Source organism: Cornus florida, unplaced genomic scaffold (genome assembly GCF_030987335.1).
Source record: "Cornus florida cultivar Cherokee Brave unplaced genomic scaffold, ASM3098733v1 CherokeeBrave_3.0.0_Hap2_Chr08, whole genome shotgun sequence".
Lineage (NCBI taxonomy): Eukaryota > Viridiplantae > Streptophyta > Magnoliopsida > Cornales > Cornaceae > Cornus > Cornus florida.
In genome coordinates, this window is record NW_026775578.1 from 6,285,346 (window position 1) to 6,305,883 (window position 20,538).

The 20,538-nt window shown below is 34.3% G+C and overlaps 1 protein-coding gene across 1 annotated transcript; it reads right to left on the reverse strand.

The window, feature by feature from the left end:
- Positions 1 to 286: 286 nt before the first annotated feature.
- Positions 287 to 12,808, reverse strand: LOC132269097 (ABC transporter C family member 5). The gene is made up of 13 exons (XM_059770127.1): positions 12,673 to 12,808; positions 12,307 to 12,542; positions 9,772 to 12,074; positions 9,318 to 9,638; positions 9,153 to 9,239; positions 8,094 to 8,789; positions 7,830 to 7,994; positions 5,791 to 6,085; positions 4,851 to 5,065; positions 3,051 to 3,356; positions 2,526 to 2,589; positions 2,177 to 2,416; positions 287 to 1,024 (listed from the first exon to the last, which is right to left on the reverse strand). The coding sequence occupies exons 3-13, from the start codon at positions 11,881 to 11,883 to the stop codon at positions 933 to 935; spliced, it is 4,593 nt and encodes a 1,530-aa protein (XP_059626110.1). The 5' UTR covers positions 11,884 to 12,074; positions 12,307 to 12,542; positions 12,673 to 12,808; the 3' UTR covers positions 287 to 932.
- Positions 12,809 to 20,538: the final 7,730 nt, after the last annotated feature.

Consider the following 20,538-nt stretch of genomic DNA (forward strand, 5'->3'; position numbering starts at 1 on the left):
CAAATTATTCTAAAGTCTGGGTGGGTTGATGATGTCATCACACAAGTATGGTTGTATGGCCTAACAAATATGTGAAAGTAAATTTAAAGAAATGCAGATTAAGCATAATGCCACTGGCAAATACAACAATATCAGATTCATGTATTATAATTATATACAATAATCCAATTTGAAGCAGCATTTCATTGTTCGGGCTATAATCATCATTGCATATATTAAAAATATATATATATAAGCAAACCAATGATCTGATTGAAATCTAACAACGCTGTAAAACTATAACAGATTAAAAGAAAAGTTTTTTTTTGATTATCATAACCAGTAAATTCTCTCTATACTGAGTCCATCACAGATTGTTGTGGAATCACCATGTTACCTTTTACACTGCAAAAGCAACTCAGAGATCAGTGAAATCGGCATAAAAGAAAGACCTGCTTGGTTTGAAGTAAATTCACTAATGTACCGAACAAAATTCTGCCGGTGAAAACAGTGACATAAACACGGCCTGTCTAAAAAACATCCTAACAAAATTACAAATTGCTTCAATGCAAAAACCTACTTTATTGCACATCTTCAGATACAATTCGCCGCCCCATTTCTTATTTGTGTAATTATTATCGATCTCTGCTGGCCCATCTTATTTATATGTCAGGGAATATGACAGCCAAGCACGAATTCCCCCGTTGCTCTCAACTGGGAAAAAATTCTCATAATCACTTGAAACTGAAACTATACACCTTTTAGAGGCCTTTTGATTTGATAGGATGCACATACCTCTTCCACTCCCATTAGTCTTTTGAATTTTAAGAAATGCAGGAAGAAAGGCAGCAGCATCAACCGGTTTGCTTTCCAGGAAGGTCCTCTGTTGTTCTTGTTTTTACATCAAAGGTTTACCAGGCATGCCATCTAATTTTAAAATCTGGTATGCCACTTCACCTCGACGAGTACTCTGACACCAACTTGAGAAACATGGAAGACTTATCCTCTAATAGTCGTGCCGGGGTATCAAACTCTGTGACTCGACCTACAAAACATATTGAAACCAAGTCTGATGAGCCACAATTGGTGCATGCAGAAGCACACATGATCAAAGAAAATTTAAGAATGGGAACTGAATGATGAATAACATTCTGAACTATTCTAAAACAAATTCTGATGTGAACTTCCACATTCAAAAATGGTGTTTGTCTGTTTGATGTTCTTACAAAACGCAAGGACTTATATTCAAACCTGGAATCAATCAAGCTCCAGTCTGAAATATACAATTTTATTTATTTATTATATTTCATTTCAAAACATAATATTAAAAGGTCGACAAAAAACAGAAACAGGAAGTGCAATGAAATACGAGTAGATGCAACTTAGGCCTTAAAGACATGAGCAAAGAAGCAGAGGAAAATAAATATAAGAAAGCAGACATAAAAAAGAATAATTCAGCAAACCATCATGGAGTAGTTCTACACAAATTATGATAACAAATCATAGTATCTAAAATACTCCTTTTGGCTGGAGATGGAGAACAGTGGGAATATATATAGATTCATTCCACAACCTTCCTCCAGCACCACAAGAATGAAAAACAAGCTAAAGGAACAATTCAAGTTTTCTTTAAGACGAAGTTGATAAATCCATTGATTCAAAAATAACAAGTAAAAAAAGAAGACCCTTAAAATTGTTAAAGCATAAAAACATCAACCTTAACATTGGACCCTTCGACGGATATTCCTCTTCATTTCCCGAGGTGAAAGTGTATAATTTCTTATCACTGTCTGAATAAATTACTACTATTAAACAAAGGCAGACCAATGAGGAACACGGCAAACCAATGTGGCTGCACAGTTGTATAGAGAAGCAGGACTCACCAAGGGCTATTTCATGCCCAAGGAACTGTCTATATCTATTGTATCCTGACACTTCTCCAGCTAGGTGGTTGTAATTGAAGGTACTAACTTGTGGATTTCTAACCACATTTGCTTTGCGCACTCTTACCTCTTCAATTCCCAGAATGTTTAAAAAATTTGATGTTTTGAATTCCAAATGAAAACAGAAAAGTTTTCAATATGATAACATTGCCAAGGCAAATTGTCACTTCACCAAAATTCTGGAACACTGCACTAAACTCATATTTCAATATCTATTTAATTGAAGAAATAAGAAAAAGTGTTACAGTACGCACCATCACTGAGGACTAGAACTAGATCGCTGTCAATTACAGTTGGTATACGATGAGCAATAGTGCAAACAGTGCAGTCTTTAAACTCTGTTCGGATAATCTTCTGGATAAGATTATCAGTGGCTGAATCAACTGAGGCTGTTGCTTCATCAAGCACCAGAATTCTTGCCTGCTTGAGTAAAGCCCGGCCCAGGGAAACAAGTTGCCGCTGCCCCACACTCCAATTATCTCCATTCTCCAGAACTACCAATTTCAGATATATTAATCCGTTTATGCATAAGCCAAAAAGAAAACTTCTAGACGCAATATCAAAAGAGGTTAAACTTAATGTTCAAATGTGTAGAGTATATACCTGGTGCGTCAAGCTTTTGCTCCTTTTGTTGAATTATCTGTCCAAGTTGAGATTTATCAAGCGCCTGTGACAAATTAAAATTTTATCAGTCAATGTGGCACAATACTACAGATGGACATGGCCAGAGTGACACTTAGCACAGGAATGATATCACATTAATAGATTAAAAAGGCAAATTATCGTGAAAAGGATGGGAAGCCGACAATTTAGCAACAAAATCAACACAGAATTTACTCAAGGAAATGATTTCAAAAATGACCCAAGTGAGAGGAAAAACAATTCGAGCTAAAAAAAAAGGATTTGCTTCTCACTTAACGATTATCCAAATAATTTGGGATTTTCATAGTATCTGCGATATTTCTTTCAGAGATTTATGGGCCATACATGGTAAATTTTTCAATTCTTCTCTTTCTTTTTTATTAACCAAAAAACTGAACATTTAAAATAAAAAAATCCAGAGAATTTAGTTATCATGCATGTGGACACTAGATGAAGGAAAAAGAGGGTAAGCAAATCCAAATTAACCTGCCAAATGTCTTGATCTGAATGCTCTCCGAGGGGATCAAGGTTGCCCCTAATGGTCCCTTCAAAAAGAGTTGGATCTTGGGGTATGATACTCAGACGGCTACGTAGGTCATGAAGACCAATTGTTGAAATATCAATGTTGTCAATAATAATCCTGCCACCTTCAGGTTCAATCAATCGGAAGAGTGCCTGGATCAAAGTAGATTTACCACTTCCTGTACGCCCTACTATTCCAATCTTCTTCCCGCCAGGAAATTGGCATGTTACACCATGAAGCACTACAGGAAGATTCTCCTTGTAACGAACCTTTGGAGTACAGGAGAGACATCAGAACAATTTATTTTTGAGCAGATAGTTATCATAATAACTTGTAACCAAAATTGAAATACTTAAAAAGCCAGCATGGTTTTATTTTCTCCGTAATTTTTAAACAAACAAATATAGTTACAGAAACCCAGCAAGTCAGCATGTTTTTCTTTTCTCCTTAATATATAAACAAACAAACCTGGTTAAAGAAACCCATCCTTCTTTCAAATAAAAACATCTTCGGGGAAGAATCACCAAAAAAGTGACATAAAATAGGAACTAAGAAAATATAATCAGTTTGACTAGTCAATATACAGAAGTTCCAGTGACAAAGGAGTGAAGTTCTTTGTAGTTTTATGTATTAAAATTTCATCTTCTATACACAATTTTCTTCAGGAGGGACAAGATCAAAACCAGACTATAGAAGACTCAAATTTCAAGGAAGACCCTATTCATTGAGCACACTATATATGCAGGTATTCCTTAGGACAATCCAGCATGAACCTGAATATTTGGGTCTAATAGAAGTAAGAAAACAACCACAAAGTTTGCAAAAAAGAGATGATGAAGAAAATTCCAGTTAATACCTGAAAGAAATTTTCACACAACAAACCCCTAACTAAAATATTGAAAGGGATGCAAGGTAATACAGTACATATTACAAGATTTGTGATTGCTGCTGATTAGTTTATGACTTCAAGTTTTCCGCTGATTTGAGAATTAATGGATTTAGTTTTAGCTTGAGGTTACGGATCTTTAAGAATGTAAATCCCACCATCTTCTTTTTACTCAATCTTTGAAGCCTTGTAATATAATGTCTCGCATGAATTCAAACTCTTGAATGAGTAGTAATAATAAATTAAGCTCCTATAAAGTACAAGAAAACACATTTCCCTTATATTTATTTTTTCCTTTTTTACATGTAAAATGCATAAGAAAGCACGTAGTTGGGATGCTTTTTCAATAATAATATCGATTTGATATTGATACGAGATTAACTGAAAAATAGGTGATCAATAAGAATCTATTAAGAAACTAATGGACTCCCAAATAAAAATGGAGATAAAAAAAAAAAAAAAAATGCTCAGCAACCCTCATTCACTAATACTGTATGACTTGCACATAAAACACCAAATGTTAAAAGAGTATCATAAGTTCCTAATGTGCTCAATGTATTAAGCATTCTTGGAAATTCCACAAGGCCTTTAAGTCAGATGGAAATCATTTTCTCTATAATTAAGACAAACAGATGGTGTCAAAATTAGAATAAATGATTTATCAGGTGTAACCTTGCACTGAACCTGATTTGCACAGTAACTGTGTAATAAAATCCCAGGCCATTTATAAAACTGATTAGATAAACACGTATCAAGTAAAACAACCAACAACAAATTGACAAGATCAGATATTAGGAAATTTTCAGTGCCAACTCATGAAACCTCATCCTAGAAGCAGAAACACGCAAAAAAGGTAAGGTGAAGCTGAATTGCACACCTTTAAATCAATCAGTTCAATTGTTCCATTTTCTGGCCACGAGGATGGGGGGCGAGAATCCTCAATGATAGGTGGAGCTTCACTTGGGATTTCGCAGTACTGATGAATCCTCTCTATGGAAATAATTTTATTTTCAAGCTTGCAAAAGCTAAGTATCCAACGTGATAGGCGTGCATTCAAATTAAGGCCATATGTCACAGCAAGGCCAGCCATACCTATAAAAGAGAAACACCTTTGATTAGGAACAGCATAGCATAGTTGAGGTTCCATAGCAATTCAGTAGTTCTGGATTTCATTCTCTGCAATCTTCATCCACCAAATAGTTTTAAACGTTCTTTAAGCTTTGTTCCAATACTATTTCAAGGAATTTATTCCTAGAATAGGTTCACCAATTGAATTGGCTTTAGATTTCAAATGCTTCATAAGGGGAAATCTTGTGGTTTATGACACAACTACTCCGCACCATCAATACTGGCTCAGTGACATGTCCAATTCATTTCACAGAATTTATTGAAGAGACAATTTTATGTCACAAAATTCTACTTCCTCACCTTCCATGAGTTTTACAATCAGGCGCATTGGTGTAGATTAGCCATCTCATAGTACACAGCACAGAGAAACCGTGTCACTACAACAATTAACTCTGTTTCATCAACTATCAATTTTCTCTCTTTTTAATGTCAAATGATACTTAGAAATGTAACCATGAATCATTATAAATTTATTTTTATTGCAAAGTAAGAAACGCACATTCACATTTCTTCTGAGGTTTGAACAAGACATTTTCCCTTATGTGGTGGCAGAAGATCTAACTTAAGCTAGACAGCCCATGGTATGGATCATGTTGTCATGAATCATGTCCAATTACATGTCATGCAAAATTTCTCGTAAGAAGCAGATACATTTGGTCGTTCAGTAAAGGAAAAAATTATTTACTTACTCGGATCAATACTTCCATGGGGGAAGCTTACGAGTAAAATCATGCAGAAAGCAAATACGAAGGTTGAGAGTAACTCCATGCGTAGGCAGAGCCATTCAATAGCTGCAAGACTGCAGAAGAATGGGCGGGCAAAGCAATCAAGAAGATAGAGGTTTCTCTTCATGAACCGCTTTTCTTGTCCAAATCCTCTAATCGTGGCTGCTCCAGCAATAGACTCACCAAAAAGATGGATGATTGGAGATTTCTGGATGCTAACAATGCGGACCAGTTCCCTTGATGAAGACATGTAGTATTTCTGCATTTGTATATTGTAACAAAGAGGTGATATATTCACTGAGCACCGGAACTCCAAACATCAGAAAATAAAAAATTATTCTGGGGATTCAAGTATACCACCAACTAAACAAACACTTGCTCCTCTCTAAAAACAATTGAATTTCCATAGAGAAAATGATTGACAAAAGTTAAAGGTAGATGGATGCAAATTTTGTAGTTTCACACAATGCAACCAGGGAAAGATCCAGAAAATTATGTGAGTGGGGGCGACCTTTAACAGCAAGAAGAAAAAAAAAAAAAAAAAAAATCAAACCATTATAATAAGCAAAAAAAAAATTCAAACCATTATAATAACCTTCTGTGTAACGTGTTTGATGGTTGGATTGATGCTTTCAGTGGTTTGGGCCATTGGCCCTTTCTCTTTAAAGAAGCCCAATGTGAATTTGTTGGGGCAATAGTGCTAATTTTCAAAATTTTCTATGGGGGCAATGGTTAATTTTTATAGGTATATATTTCAAAATAATTTTTTTACAGGGTGTATAATATAAAATAAAAAAAATTCCAGTGGGGGCAATTGCCCCCACTGGACTCTGAATGCCTCCGTCCCTGAATGCAACCTTCAATCCAGTTTTGTTTATTTTCTGTACAATAATACATTCTATATGTACAAAATAAAATAATAAAATGCTTGAGTGGGCAAGGACTGACAAATCTTAGATCTTGCAGAAAATGAAGTATCTCAGCCACCTCATAGGCCAAGCAAAGAGTGACTCGAGCAAAAAAGCGCAACCAAACTTTAAACACCCACTGAACGGTTTTTCCCACTCTTCCAAGAAAAAACAACAATAAAAATATGTTCATGTGAAGGGTACACATGAGAATTTTTCTGCCGTTGAATTCTGTTAGGGGCAGTACTTTCTAAGAGATTCCTCAATGGAAAAAAATAAAAATAAAATATCTAAGGTGATTTGCTTTGAAATTCTGAAAGAAAAAAAAAAATGATAGTGAATTCTCAAATTAAGAATATATATATGTGACAGAGTTGCATAGTTGACAAAAAAATTTAAGTTTCTGTACCTGTTTCTTTCCATTTCAATTTAACCTCCACTAGGACCAAAAGTCTTTCTTTGACCATTAGATTATTTGATCCTTCGATAGTATTTGAAATATATATAATAGAAGAAATTCAGGCAGAGGTAATTTCACAAGCATTAAAGTATTTATTATTGAAGTGCTAGCTTGCAGATCTTCTGAAAAGATTGTCAAGATGTAGATAAAATAGGCATTTCAGAAACAAATTGCAATGGTCTCAGATGACCATAAAAGAGGCATGAAATGTATTTAGCAGAATGCTCTCTATAAATGCATATCCTTCAGATTATTAATATATAAATTTTCTAACCGAAGAAATCACAGCTGGAATAATAATAAATCAGAAATGAGATAATAAAATGTCAGAATCAAGAACAAGACACACATCAATACATGGCATTAGCTAACAGAAGACTACAGCAGGAGTAAACCGGAAATCTGATAGTAACCATGTGGAATCGAGAACTAAAAAACACCCAAGAATTAGGTTTTCTGAAGCTGATTGAGAAAAGATATATACACCTAATGGAGGTAAACACGAAGTGCTACAGTCAGCGTCTCTAGTGCGTATATGCAGACTGTGTAAGAACTCAGAACATAAATTGTGGGCTGCAAGTTCTGAGAAATAATAATTTCAGATTATAAGTTTAAAGCAAGAGATCATTAATCACCTGCATCCACAAGCAAGCAATGGCCATAGGAACAACAAGAAGCAAGACTTGCCAGGTAACTTTTGTCATTACACCAACTATACCAAGAAGCTGGATTGTTGTTGAAGCAAATCCACCAAGTCTAAAAGGAATATCAAGATCAACTACACTTTGATCAATAGACACCTGGTAGGTCAGAAACAATCCATTATTCTAAAATTATATGAAATGAGGAAAAAGATAGGTGGAAGGAGACAAGATTAATCAAAATAAACATATTCTTACGCGATTCAAGATCCGCCCAGCTGGAGTGGAGTCAAAGAAAGACATCGGTGCTCGAAATATGGTTGTAAGCATCTTCAGAAACAATTTTTGTGCAGCTGCTAGGCCAAATGTAGCCACCAGAACAGCCCTAACAAATATAAACCAAGAGCTCCCGAAAGCAAGGGCCATATAAACAACAAGAAGGACCATACTATTTGTTCTAGGTTGGTCCCCTTGGGTTTGTGGATTGGCCCAAGCCATCCACCAATTGCTAGCTATTTGAAGCACCTGAAATAATGTTTGTGCAAGAATAATGAGCGGAATCAATAAGCCTTTATATGCTGCAGCCATATATGACAGGTACACTTTCATGCTAACTTTGCCCCTCTCTCTTTCCTCTTCCTGAACAAGTTGTTTTTTCCTTGACCGTTTAGCTTTCTTTTTTTCTTTAATTGCCTTCTGGTCTGCAGCTGATACACCCTCTTGCACTTCCTTTGCCAAACTGTCAATATTATCTCCAATAGAATCACATTTTTTACTCATTAGAACAGATCCATCGAGAGGATGACTTTCATCTGAATCTTCAGATGAGTGATTCGGAATATCCATAGCTTCAATTGCTTCATGGTGAGCTGAAACCAAAGTTTTGAAATCGGTTCCTGCTTGCAAAAGATTGTCATATTTCCCAGCCTGAATGATACGGCCTTCCTTAAGAACCTGCAAAATGGAAGGTAAATATTTGAAAATTTATTTCAGACCTACAAATCATATTGTCACTAAATTCTCTTCAACTTATTCTCTCTTTGAACACTATGTTGCATTTGGTACTATTGATAAGTTCAGAAAAACAAGAAAGGGATGCTGCATTGTATTTTAATAGTCAATATAAACTGAATTTAAACAGTCAGCGTGTTTTAATCACCATAACTAAAAACTGAAAACAAAAGACAAGAAAAACTTCAAGATTATCAAAAAAGGGCCACCTTGCTAACTCAGACTCATGACAAAAAGAGTAAATTAATGTGGACCCTTAATTGCATAAATAATATACAGATTTAGAAAGGAAAGACGATTAGATACCAGTATCATATCAGCATCTGGAAGAAATTCAACTTGATGGGTTACAAAAATTACAGTCTTCCTAGCTAGTGCGGTCTGTATGTATTCCTGCAGCACCACATTAATTGTTTAGCCAAAGTTTAATCATCTGAACTGAAAATTTAATAAACAAAAACTAAGCCTAACCTTAAATAATTCTGACCCAGTGTGTGCATCAACAGCACTAAAGGGATCATCAAGTAAATAAATGTCTGCATCTTGATAGAGTGCCCTGGCAAGCTGCACGCGTTGTTTCTGGCCACCACTAAGATTTATGCCTCTATCACCAATGATGGTCTGATCTCCGTGTGAGAGAAGCTGCAAATCCTTCTTCAGAGAACAAGCATGGATAGCATTTTTGTACCTTGCCTTATCCATTGGGCTACCGAAAAGAATATTCTCTTCTATATTTCCTGATTGTATCCAAGCTGACTGAGAGACATAAGCAGCAGAACCACATATTCTAACCTAATAAACACCAAGATAACAGGAATTAAGAGATGACAATTGTAATCCCAAAAGAAAAAGGATTTCATATAACCAAAAGGAAAAGGACACCTGAGAGAGAGAAAAATATAATATAGTTCGAAACCCAACTTACTTCTCCAGAGACTTTTGGAATCTCACCAAGGATGCAAGACAGAAAGCTTGATTTCCCAGAACCAACCATGCCACAAACAGCCACATGCATCCCCCTTTCCACCCTCATCTGTATACCCGATAATGTTAGCCTTGGAGAAGAAGAGTCCCAACAGAACTCACCGTCTTTAATTTCTATTGCCACATTTGTGTCGCCTGGAGGTATAACAATTGTTGCATCTCCCTGCAACTCTTCGTCCTGCAGAAACCCAGAAATTCGATCAAGAGATACTTTTGTCTGAGCCATCATTGACACCAAGTCGGGGAAATTTCTAAGTGGTTCTTGGAGGATCCTGAAAGTGGCCAGAGCAGAAAGAACACCTCCTGCTGTAAGCTGATTACCCAACAATATGGAAGTGCCGAAAGTGACTGCTGAAACGAATATAGGGGAGCTCCAAAAGATGAATGTAATAAAAGCCTGAGAGTATAGAGCTTTCCTTAGCCACTTGAATTCCACGCTCCGCATTTCCTCCAGCTTCACGCGGTATCTATCCTCCCAAGCTTGCAACTTGAGAATCCTCATGTTCCTAAGACATTCAGAAGTCTTTCTCATCCTATCATCCTTGGCAGTCATTAACTTGTCTTGATAATCTTCCTGAATCCTCGCCAGTGGGACAGTTGCAATGATGGAGATAATGGTGGCAATCAATGTTGCAACAGAAGCAATCCCAACATTCTTATACAAAATAGCTAGCGCAAGAATGATCTGCAGAGGTAGCATCCACATGTCATGGAGATACCAAGAGTAATCCCCCACTCTTTGAACATCCACTGCCATATAATTAACAATCTCTCCACTGGTGTGACTTTGCTTGGCCGAGCTCGAGAGCCTGAGTCCCTTTCGGTATACCATTGCCGTAAGAGCTGATCTCACATGCATGCCCAGAATGTCGACCCCAAGATACCACTGACGGGTTGTCAAGGTTTCAACTAACTTGGCTGAGAAGAATGTTCCAGCAAGAATATACCCCTCATGTGGGAAAGCCTCAATCCCCCCTAAGTAATCTACAAAGTAGCTAATCATGTACGGACCCACATATGAAACAAGAGTATTCAAGCCTGCAAAAATGGCATTACAGGCTGCCTCCTTCCAGAAAGACTTGAGAATAGCCCAAGCTAAAGAAGGCTGCTTCGAAGGATTTTCAGCCTTCAACTTTTCCCAATTTGAGTTAAGAATTTTATAATTGGTCTTGGAACGATCTTTTGGTGCAAGAAGTGGAATGTCCCTTAGCTCAAGTGGTCTCTTTGCACCAATTGAAAGAAGTGGATTCAACCATGAAAGCGTAGCCAAACTAAAGAACCCTGCTTCACTATAAGGAGTAACCTTAAGACACCCTGCTTCTTCTTCAGGCAGCAATGGCTCTTGAAGATCCGAGTTTCTCCATATTTGTATACCAGTAACACCCCTAATTGCTACGAAACAGAGGAAGGCAAGAGCAGGGCTTGCAGCAATATTCGCCACAACATGAGAATTCAAGTGTTTTGAACCTTCGACTAGAAATCCTCTCCCATCGGCATACAAAGTACACAAGCAAATGCCGAATGATACAACCCACCATACCCTCAACAATAATGGGAATTTCTCAGAGACCTTGAATTTACAGTGAAGAGTTGAAAAGCTCAACACAAACCAAGCTAAACCCTGAGCTGCAGGCAACAACAGAGAGGTCCAATATGTACCTTCTCCATGTGCAGCCCTTCTAATCGAATCAACACCATCAAACCCTAAACCCAATACTTGAAGAAACAACACGTAGAAACAACAGTATACCGAAGCTTTATAACTCCAACCAATTTCGATACTCCGGATTTCACCATCAACTGTGTGCCGAATTGGGATTGGATTTACATTTGAATCATCCTTAATGATTCGAATTCGACCAACACACAGGAATATCTGTCTTGCCGATACGATGAATAGGAATACAAGAAACAATGTCAGATTGATGCAAATTGACGATAGTTCCAATATAGGCAAACCTTGAAACGACCCCAAAAGGTTGCCTCCAGCAAAAGAGTGCGTGGTCGGTAATGATAAACCAGAGATTCTACTGAACAGAATGTTCATACCCATAGTAGATGTTTAACCTTTGCGGAAGAAAGTGATCAAAATCGGTGAGTCGATGCAGTGTGTAAATATTCAGGCAAGAGAGATCGAATCTCGTGAAGGGCATTTCACCATTTGGTGATGATTGCTGTACTGAATGCGCTAAAATGGTGACAAGTCGCAGGGATAAAACAAATAGCTGTTGGTAGAGAGAGAATCTGCAGACGCATTGCACATGAAAACAAAGAGTTTTTTTTTTCATCAATTGTAACACGGAATACCAAGACAGAGAGAGAGTTTTAGAGAGAGAGAGGAAGTAACCGTCCCCCCCTCTCTCTCTCTCCTCTTTTTTCTCTCTCTAAGTTATCTAAACAGAACAAAAGGAGACAAACAGACTCCGTGAAATTGAAATCTGAGAGAAACCCATTACAGAAAATCCAAAAATCTGACCTGGGTATGGCGCTTTTCTGGAAATTCGGTAAGTGAGCCGGTGGAGATTGCCGAGGCGATGATTCTGCACGACAAAGACAGCAGTAGCAGAAGCTGCTTAAGAGTTTAGAGAGAGAAAATATGAACAACACCACCACCGGCTGCACTACTTTATGACGGTGTGGTGATGACTGGGCTGGAACTTTCGTGAGAGACAGAGAGAGAGTACGGAGGTGAATCAGGTGATCCACCATAATCTGTAATGTGTATACATACAATTGTATATACAATGTATATATACCAGTAATATAATATTAACTCACCGAAAAGAGACATGTTATTTAAATTATGCAACGATTTCCCTAAAACATTTCTTTCTTTACTTACCTAGAATTGAATGGTTGTTACGCTGATGGAGAGCCGTGCGAGAATTGGACTCCTGGGATGGGTAGCTGTTAGCTGAATGAAAGGTAATTTAGCTGAAAGCAGGTGTTCTTTTGTCTTCATTAAATGCACAAATTCAGTTATTGCATACATGGAATCAAAGAGAGATATATATATATATATATAATGTATCATATACTCATACAGTGTGTGGGAATCATAATGATATGGTAAGCGAAAAGAATATTATTATGATGTTTGGGTATATAAGTAATTGGTTGATTACATCATGAAAGCAATTTGAGAATTTCGCTGCAAGGGTTGATTTGTGTGTGCGTGTGTGTGAGACAGAGAGATATGAGTTGCGTTTTTACACATTACACTTGTTGGATGGTGGATTTATGATGCGAGTATGAGTGTGATGGCATGATGATATGCCTTTGAGGTTCTTATTTTAGTTGATTACTTTTGATCATGACATGGACACTCTCCCCCTTTTTAATAAAATGAGGATCATTGTTTAATTAAGGTAATTGAGTAATGAGTATAGTGAAAGGGATGTCATAATTGTCATTTTATCTCACCATTTAATAAATTACAATGATCACTCTTTTACGTCATGACAAATTATACATCAACAATTGAATTTATTACTATTCTTGAGATTTGATTTGATGGGTGTGTTTGATAACGGACAATGATTATCTTTCAGTGTTTTAGAGGTCTAGCAAAATATCTAATGATTGAGATTATTTCATTACTAGTGTATTTTATTTATTAATTCAATTTCAATTACTAAATACTGCGCTAGACCTCTCTTACACTGGAGAGGATCTTGTCCATTCCATAACACCCGTTATTAAATTTTATAAAATGATAATTTTATTTTTATTTTTTAAGATGTAATATATTATATTATTGTAATATAAGGTATTATTGATTTTTCACTTTCAAAATCACATTCTTACAAATAGAAAAAAAAACAAATTTAAGAAAAAATCAAAGTAATAAATACTAAACTGTCTACTAATTTCTACTAGTGCTGCAGTGTATTATTTGTCTTATTTATTCAAACTTTAAGAGAAGTGAGTATAATTTATCTTTAATAAAATGCATAAATGACAAAAGTAAAAATATTAGGTAATTCAGTCGGGATCAATCACAAAATGGTTATTTCTCGTTTAGATTTGGACTATCTAGAGTCCGACATTTTATCTGTACTTGCTCATATTGCTGTAATTGTCATAATTCATATTCGTCCCTTTTTATTGAAGTGAAAATATAAAACAGCTTTTTTCCAATTATGATACAGATAGGGATGCCAGATCCTTAGTTGTTTTTATTTTCCTTCATCAGAACACGTATAGTGGAAAAGGGCTGCGTGTGTGTGAGAGAGAGAGAGAATGATCAAGATCTCATGGGCTGCACTTTGTAAATTTATAACAAAAAGTTGGTTTTTATCACTTTTGGCTGTTTCTGCTTTTTGTAAAGAGTAAACAAAATTGCCAAACTTTCATTTTCTGTGCATCTCCTCTTCATTCAATATAGAAGGGAGGATAAGATATTAGAGATTGAAGGGAGGATGAGATATGGGTTGTGCTTGATACGTCACGTTATTGGTTTGTTTAGTTTATGAAAATTTATTTTGCATTTATCATATAATGAAATTGGTCCATCATTTAATATAAACTGTTTTTTAATTTTATTGACAGGATATGATACAAATGACTGTGATTTGTCTGCCTCATCACATACCTAATCAGAAGGTAGAAGTTTCCAGTCCAGAGAGTCGTCTCAAGATTTCTTTTTTGTAGTTAAAGTATAAATTTTGTTAATAAATCTATTAGACTGGGATTTTTTTTTATATTAGCTTAGTGGTGAGTATTGCAGTATTATTGTACATTTAAAAGTTGAAGGTTCAAGTCTGTTACATCATTGTGGGGTTAGTTTATTTTATTTTATTTCTAGTAATTTAAGTTTGCGTGGGTCTTACCGACTCTTACTTGACAAGACTATATAAATTTATTCCTATTTTAGTTTTGTAGTTATATAACACTAAATCGATGTGTAGTCGTGCTTTAATTTCGATTGCATTGATTGCCAAGTAATACGCTACTTATTCTATGAAAAATCAATGCACTATAAACTAAAAGTAACCATAACATGATTAAAAAAAATAGAAAATTTGGTTAAAAAATTAGCAAGCCATTTTATTATGAAGGCAACAATTATGATTTGCAAATTTGGGTAGTAATAACCATGCAAGACATGTCAAATTGATTTTCTTTATCCCAAGTCTGAACACATTTCTTAATCTTACAATTATTTATTTTCAAAAGCATTAATCCTACAAAAAAAAAAATATATATATATATATATATATATATATATATAGTAAATTTTATTTTTATTATTATTACTACATTCTTGTACAAATGAGATTTGAACCAACAACAATGTTAGGAAGAGGGAGCCGACTCTTTCATTTCCAATGGTGCTCCATGCATCTGATATTGGACATATATATAATATAATACAATATAATATAATATACATAAACAAATATATAATGCAATGGCATCACAAAACAGTGGTTTTATTGTCACATGCATGCAGAAGAATGTATATTCTTGGACAGCATCTTTGCCATGAGGAATGTCATAAAAGAAGTGGTGGTCACTCATTTTTATTTCTAGTTTCGAAAATAAAAAACATTATCTGATTATTATTTGTTATCTGGTTGTTGTTTGCTTATCATTATTAGTTCTGTCTTGGCTCAAATAAAAAGTACAGGTAAAGTCCATTAGGTTGGATTTTTCATTCATAAATTGATAAACATCAGAATTGCTTACATTTTTTTATGATGTAATGAAAATATATGAATTTTACAAATTTACCTCTTATATTTACAAACTATATGAAAATTTTACTGTATAATGCTCCCCCTCTTTAGAATACGAGTAATAAAAATATTTATATAATTTGAGAGTATATGGTCCAATGAATCACAACATCATAGGTCAAAATAATCGGCTAACGGGTGTGTATGCTTTGATTTGTGAATGAAATTAAGTATGTAGTGACTTTGAGCGGAACAAAGTTGCTGTCGGAAAAGTTTTTATTTTCTACCTTTAAAGTCTTAAGGGATGATGTCAGGAGTCAATGTTAAGCGGTAGCTAACACTATATACATATATCTTTCGCATTATACATGTCTATTTTAAATAATAAATTTTTTAAATTTCGCCCTTCAAAAGGAAGTCATCTTCCTTATCATGTTTTTTGTCCTCCTTCTCGTCATTCGATCTCGCTGAAAGGAATACAGCAATCTCAGAATCAAATTCCAAGAGGAGTCTACGAGAAAGCACCAATAGGTATGTCTCGTCGCCAATTATACCATTTTTTATATAAATATAATCTCTCTCTCTTTTGGTTAGGATACTTTGGTCATTTTATATTTATTTTGTTTTTTTTTTTTAAAAAAATACATAAAGTGTAACGGGTGGGCACTTGTACTCACCTATTTATACCTAATTACTTTCCCATCTGAATCCGATGTGAGACAAATATCTCCTTATAACATTCTCTTCCACCCGAACTTGCAACGCCTTCATTATAGTCGGGCCACTCTGCCTACTCAGGGTGGCTCACTAGGACGGTTGACGTGACACTAGATTAAGGACTAGATTTGACTTGATACCAATTATAACGGGTAGGCACTTGCCCATTTATTCAAAAATTTAAACTACATATATACCCACCTATTTATACCCTAAGTCGCACAATTTCCCTCAACGAGTATTGCTCTCACGCTTTCACTCGCATTATCACTATCTGTTACTTAATTTTGTTGCTTTTGCGATTCCACTCTAGAATTTGCTCTTACTTTCGTTCCCGCTTTATGTAACTTAGTTTATATTCAATCACTTTTTCACCCGGATTCAATATAGGTCAAATAACTCCTTGTAACATAAGGCTACTTTAGTTTTTAGTTCTACTAACAACAACGTGCGCTTATTCCCACCAAAATAAATATTATAAATAAGAACGTGTACCTATTTACATATCACAACTGTTTATTGCTCGTGACCTTTTTAAAAATATTCACCTGTAAGAATTCAAAGCCTTCGGTAATGAACTATTATTACTACTTTGTTGAAAACTAAGGCATATATGGTAGGTGCCAGTTGCATCATTATCACAATAAAGTAGGTAGGGGTTTAAGATGATAGTACACATTTATTCAACTTAATTTCATCTAACAACTTATCAATGTAAAACTTTAATCCGAAGGTGTAATAAAAAGTTGAGCAAGGTTAGAATTGCCTACATTGAGCAGTGTTAGTAGTTAATTAATTTTAAACTTTAAAAGTACAATTAAAAATAATAAAAACTCATGTCACACATACCTAAATATGCATATTGGAATCGAAAGCAATCACTTTGTACATATAAAATAATATTAAATGTTAAATTTATTTATTTATTTTTTTTTTTTTTGTTTACTGTGAATGTTAGAGTAATGTTATTCTGATTAGGATTTCAACCAAAATTTTTGGCCGAAAAATTTAAAGAAATTTCACTTTTTTATATTTTGCATATCATTTTAGATGAAAATGCTTAAAAATATTTTCTAAATTTATCTCCCAATAGATTGGGTAGTTGGACCGGCCAACATTGAATGGTAGTCAATAAAGTAGTTCTGTATTGGTAGCATATGAAGATATGATAGATATCAAATGCTACAAGTTGTATTCAATCTTTGTATAGTAACCTCTGGATCGTGTGAACTGAATGAAAAATGAACGATATCATTAAAGTTGATATTGTTGTATAGGGTTATTAGCAACGGTTTCAAAATTTGTGTATTTGGATGTCCCTTCAATGCCATGCATGAATACACCAACAATACCTCCAAATCATTTTAAAAGGAAAGACAGGTTGCAAATAAATACACAAACTTATTTGGCTTAAAGGTGGAAAACACAATTTGGTAGTCATCTCCCAATATTTATTATTATTATTATTTTTTAAGAATGACTTAATAAAAACATGATATAATATAAAAAAATAAAAAATAAAAAATAAAAATCATATTGTTGGTTGTTGACGATATATTTCAAGAAACCATATAAGAATAATAACCCCAAGTTGATTCAAGTGGTGGTAAGTCACTTGGCCTGGGTCTCATAAATTCCTTAACTTCTCTTGAAAAATGAAAAATATTAGTTTTTTTAATTATTTTATCTTATTTTATTTTTTTTGGTTCTGTAATCACCATATCTCACGTATATAGCTACTTTTTGATTTATTTTTATTTTTCTGGCATATTCGCTTCTGTTCTACATTCTTTCCCCCACCCTTTTAACATATTGGAAGAATTTTGGGCAGAAATACGAAGCAACAAATGGGATGATTGTTGCAATTTGTGAAAAACAAATGGGATGATTGTTGCAATTTGTGAAAAAGGTAAGTATATTTTGAAGCACATTCAATTCAATGAAATGTGACCTTTTTAGAACCATATGAATTGTGCTTTGGATGTTCCACTTTTACTTGGCATATAGAAAAATAATGAAAGTAACCAGCACATGCCATGTGCAAAGTGACACAGATGATAAGCTTAAATAAAATCAACTCTCTGATCAAATTAATTTAGACAATTCATCTTTACACATCACACTCAACCAACTTGTGAAAATAATAAAATATAAATTCAAGCAAAATACAAAAAAAAACAAAAAAAAAAAAGAAGATGATGAAGATGAAGATGAAGATGAAGATGAAATGGAGCCTACATGACTTTAATTGTATTTAATAAGTCCCTTACTTATGGTGAAGCAGAAAATATCATTCACTTCCAAAATGAGTAATTGTACTTCAACACTCAACTAGTATCGTCCGTCAAAGGAGGCACTTAAAGTTTGTAGTGCACCTAATAAAAACTTTATAATGATACTTAAGGACAACCAAAATTCTAATATCATCTTTAGTAACTTTTACTTATAAAAAACAAAAACAACTTTTCATATATTCATATTAAATTTTCACCTTTTAACATAAATTTTAGTGATTTTATTTGAGTTTATGTTTGATACACGAATAGTGAGTTGCATTTAGTACCATATTTCTTTGTAAGTAGATAACTCTAAATTATGCACACTCACCCATTATGCTTCATGGAGATTCGGACCTCAACCTTTAGTTTTTAAAGACGAGAATATTTCACTTTGCTAAACTTCAGTAGTATAACACCCATATTACCAATATATATATATATATATTGGAATCAAAATTTAATTAATTATAAATGAGATGGAGGGAAAGGTCTTATGCTTGAGATGTAAGAGCCCTCACCCTATCTGTATAACATTTAATTGTAGAAATCTGATAGGTTCATGGTCATCCATCATCGCAACTTTAAAATATATTATGTCATAAAAGAGTGTTTAACCAATATATAACACTTCATCTTAATCATAACCAAATAAATTGAGTATACATGCTATTCATTTGAACTGTATTTTTGTGTGGATGTATAATCATTGTTTAGTACTGCGTTTAAAAAATTATCTCATGTTTGTAATTATAATATACTTTTGCTGAGAATATTAGCAATTTGCAAGATACACGCCCATCATTGCATTCTCATGCGCTTGAATCAATCAATTTGGAAGAAATGTGCTTTCTGAGAGTTCAGTTTGGATAAATATACCATGGTCCGAATAAACAAGAAAACATACCCTAATTATTTCTCTCTTCTTAAATTCTCCAAAAATAAAAAAATATAATTTTGCATAAAAGATTCAGTCTCTTCCCCTATATGAAAAGACATATTAGGATAAAAGGTATACCACTTTATAACTTCTCCTTTTATGTTGTTGAATGTTTTATGTGGATGATTCTCGAAACATATGCTGTTTTGAATATTTTTAGACTATTTTAGATCGCATAAAATTAGAGTTTTGGAATTATAATTGGTGAAATTACAAACTTTGAATCAAATTTCTTTCCAATTCCACCAATTTTAATTCCAAAACTCCAATTCTATGTAGCCGAGCATAGCAGTGAAATCTAACCCCTCCATTATTGCCATAAAAATGAAAATGGGAGCTGGCAATTGGTATATATCCAAAGGATAATCCAGTACTACTCACTTTGAACAATCTTGATGAGGTATACCACTCTATCATAAAGACTTCCCTCTCTTTGTTGTTGAATGGTATATCTGTGATTCTTGAAACATATGCAATTTTGAGTATAATATCTCTAGTGAAATATGTCCCCTCTATTATTGCCATATAAATGGAAATAGGAGCTGCCAATTGGTATATATCCAAAGGATAATTCACTGCTACTCACTTTGAACAATGTTGATGAGGAATTTGAATCAATTCCCCATCATCCAAACACATTCAAAAAAAAAAAATGTGTTTGATATGTTGGTAGGTGAAATGCATGCCAAAAAGATGGATTTGTATTCCATGACATTTCAATCCCTAGACATGACCACTTCCAACATAGAATATCGTCCCCTCTCTTTATTTAATTCATTTTGTTGCTTCAAAAATAACAGTGACAAACTACATCTTGACCCCTTTCACAAGCCCCCTAATTGGGAGGTGAAACATACCACTACTACCACTACTAGAGATTAAGAATTGCCCATTTACCTCCTTTTTTTTTCTTTTTTTTTTCTTTTTTTTTTTTTCGGGGTTTCTCAGGTTTTTCTGTTTGTTTAGATGTAAATATTTTTATTTTTAGAGTTTAGGAAGCAAAGTATATATTTTCAATGAAAAAAAATGATTCTTTCACAAGTAAAGGCCTTGATATGCTGCAACGGATATTTAAGAACATCATAAGATTATAC

Coding starts and splice junctions, on each gene's coding strand:
- LOC132269097 (XM_059770127.1), bottom strand. CDS start 11,883: ATGGGTATGAACATTCTGTTCAGTAGAATCTCTGGTTTATCATTACCG. Junction 9,639..9,771: donor TTCCAAAAGTCTCTGGAGAA/GTAAGTTGGGTT, acceptor GGTGTTTATTAG/GTTAGAATATGTGGTTCTGC. Junction 2,590..3,050: donor CAGATCAAGACATTTGGCAG/GTTAATTTGGAT, acceptor AATTTGTCACAG/GCGCTTGATAAATCTCAACT.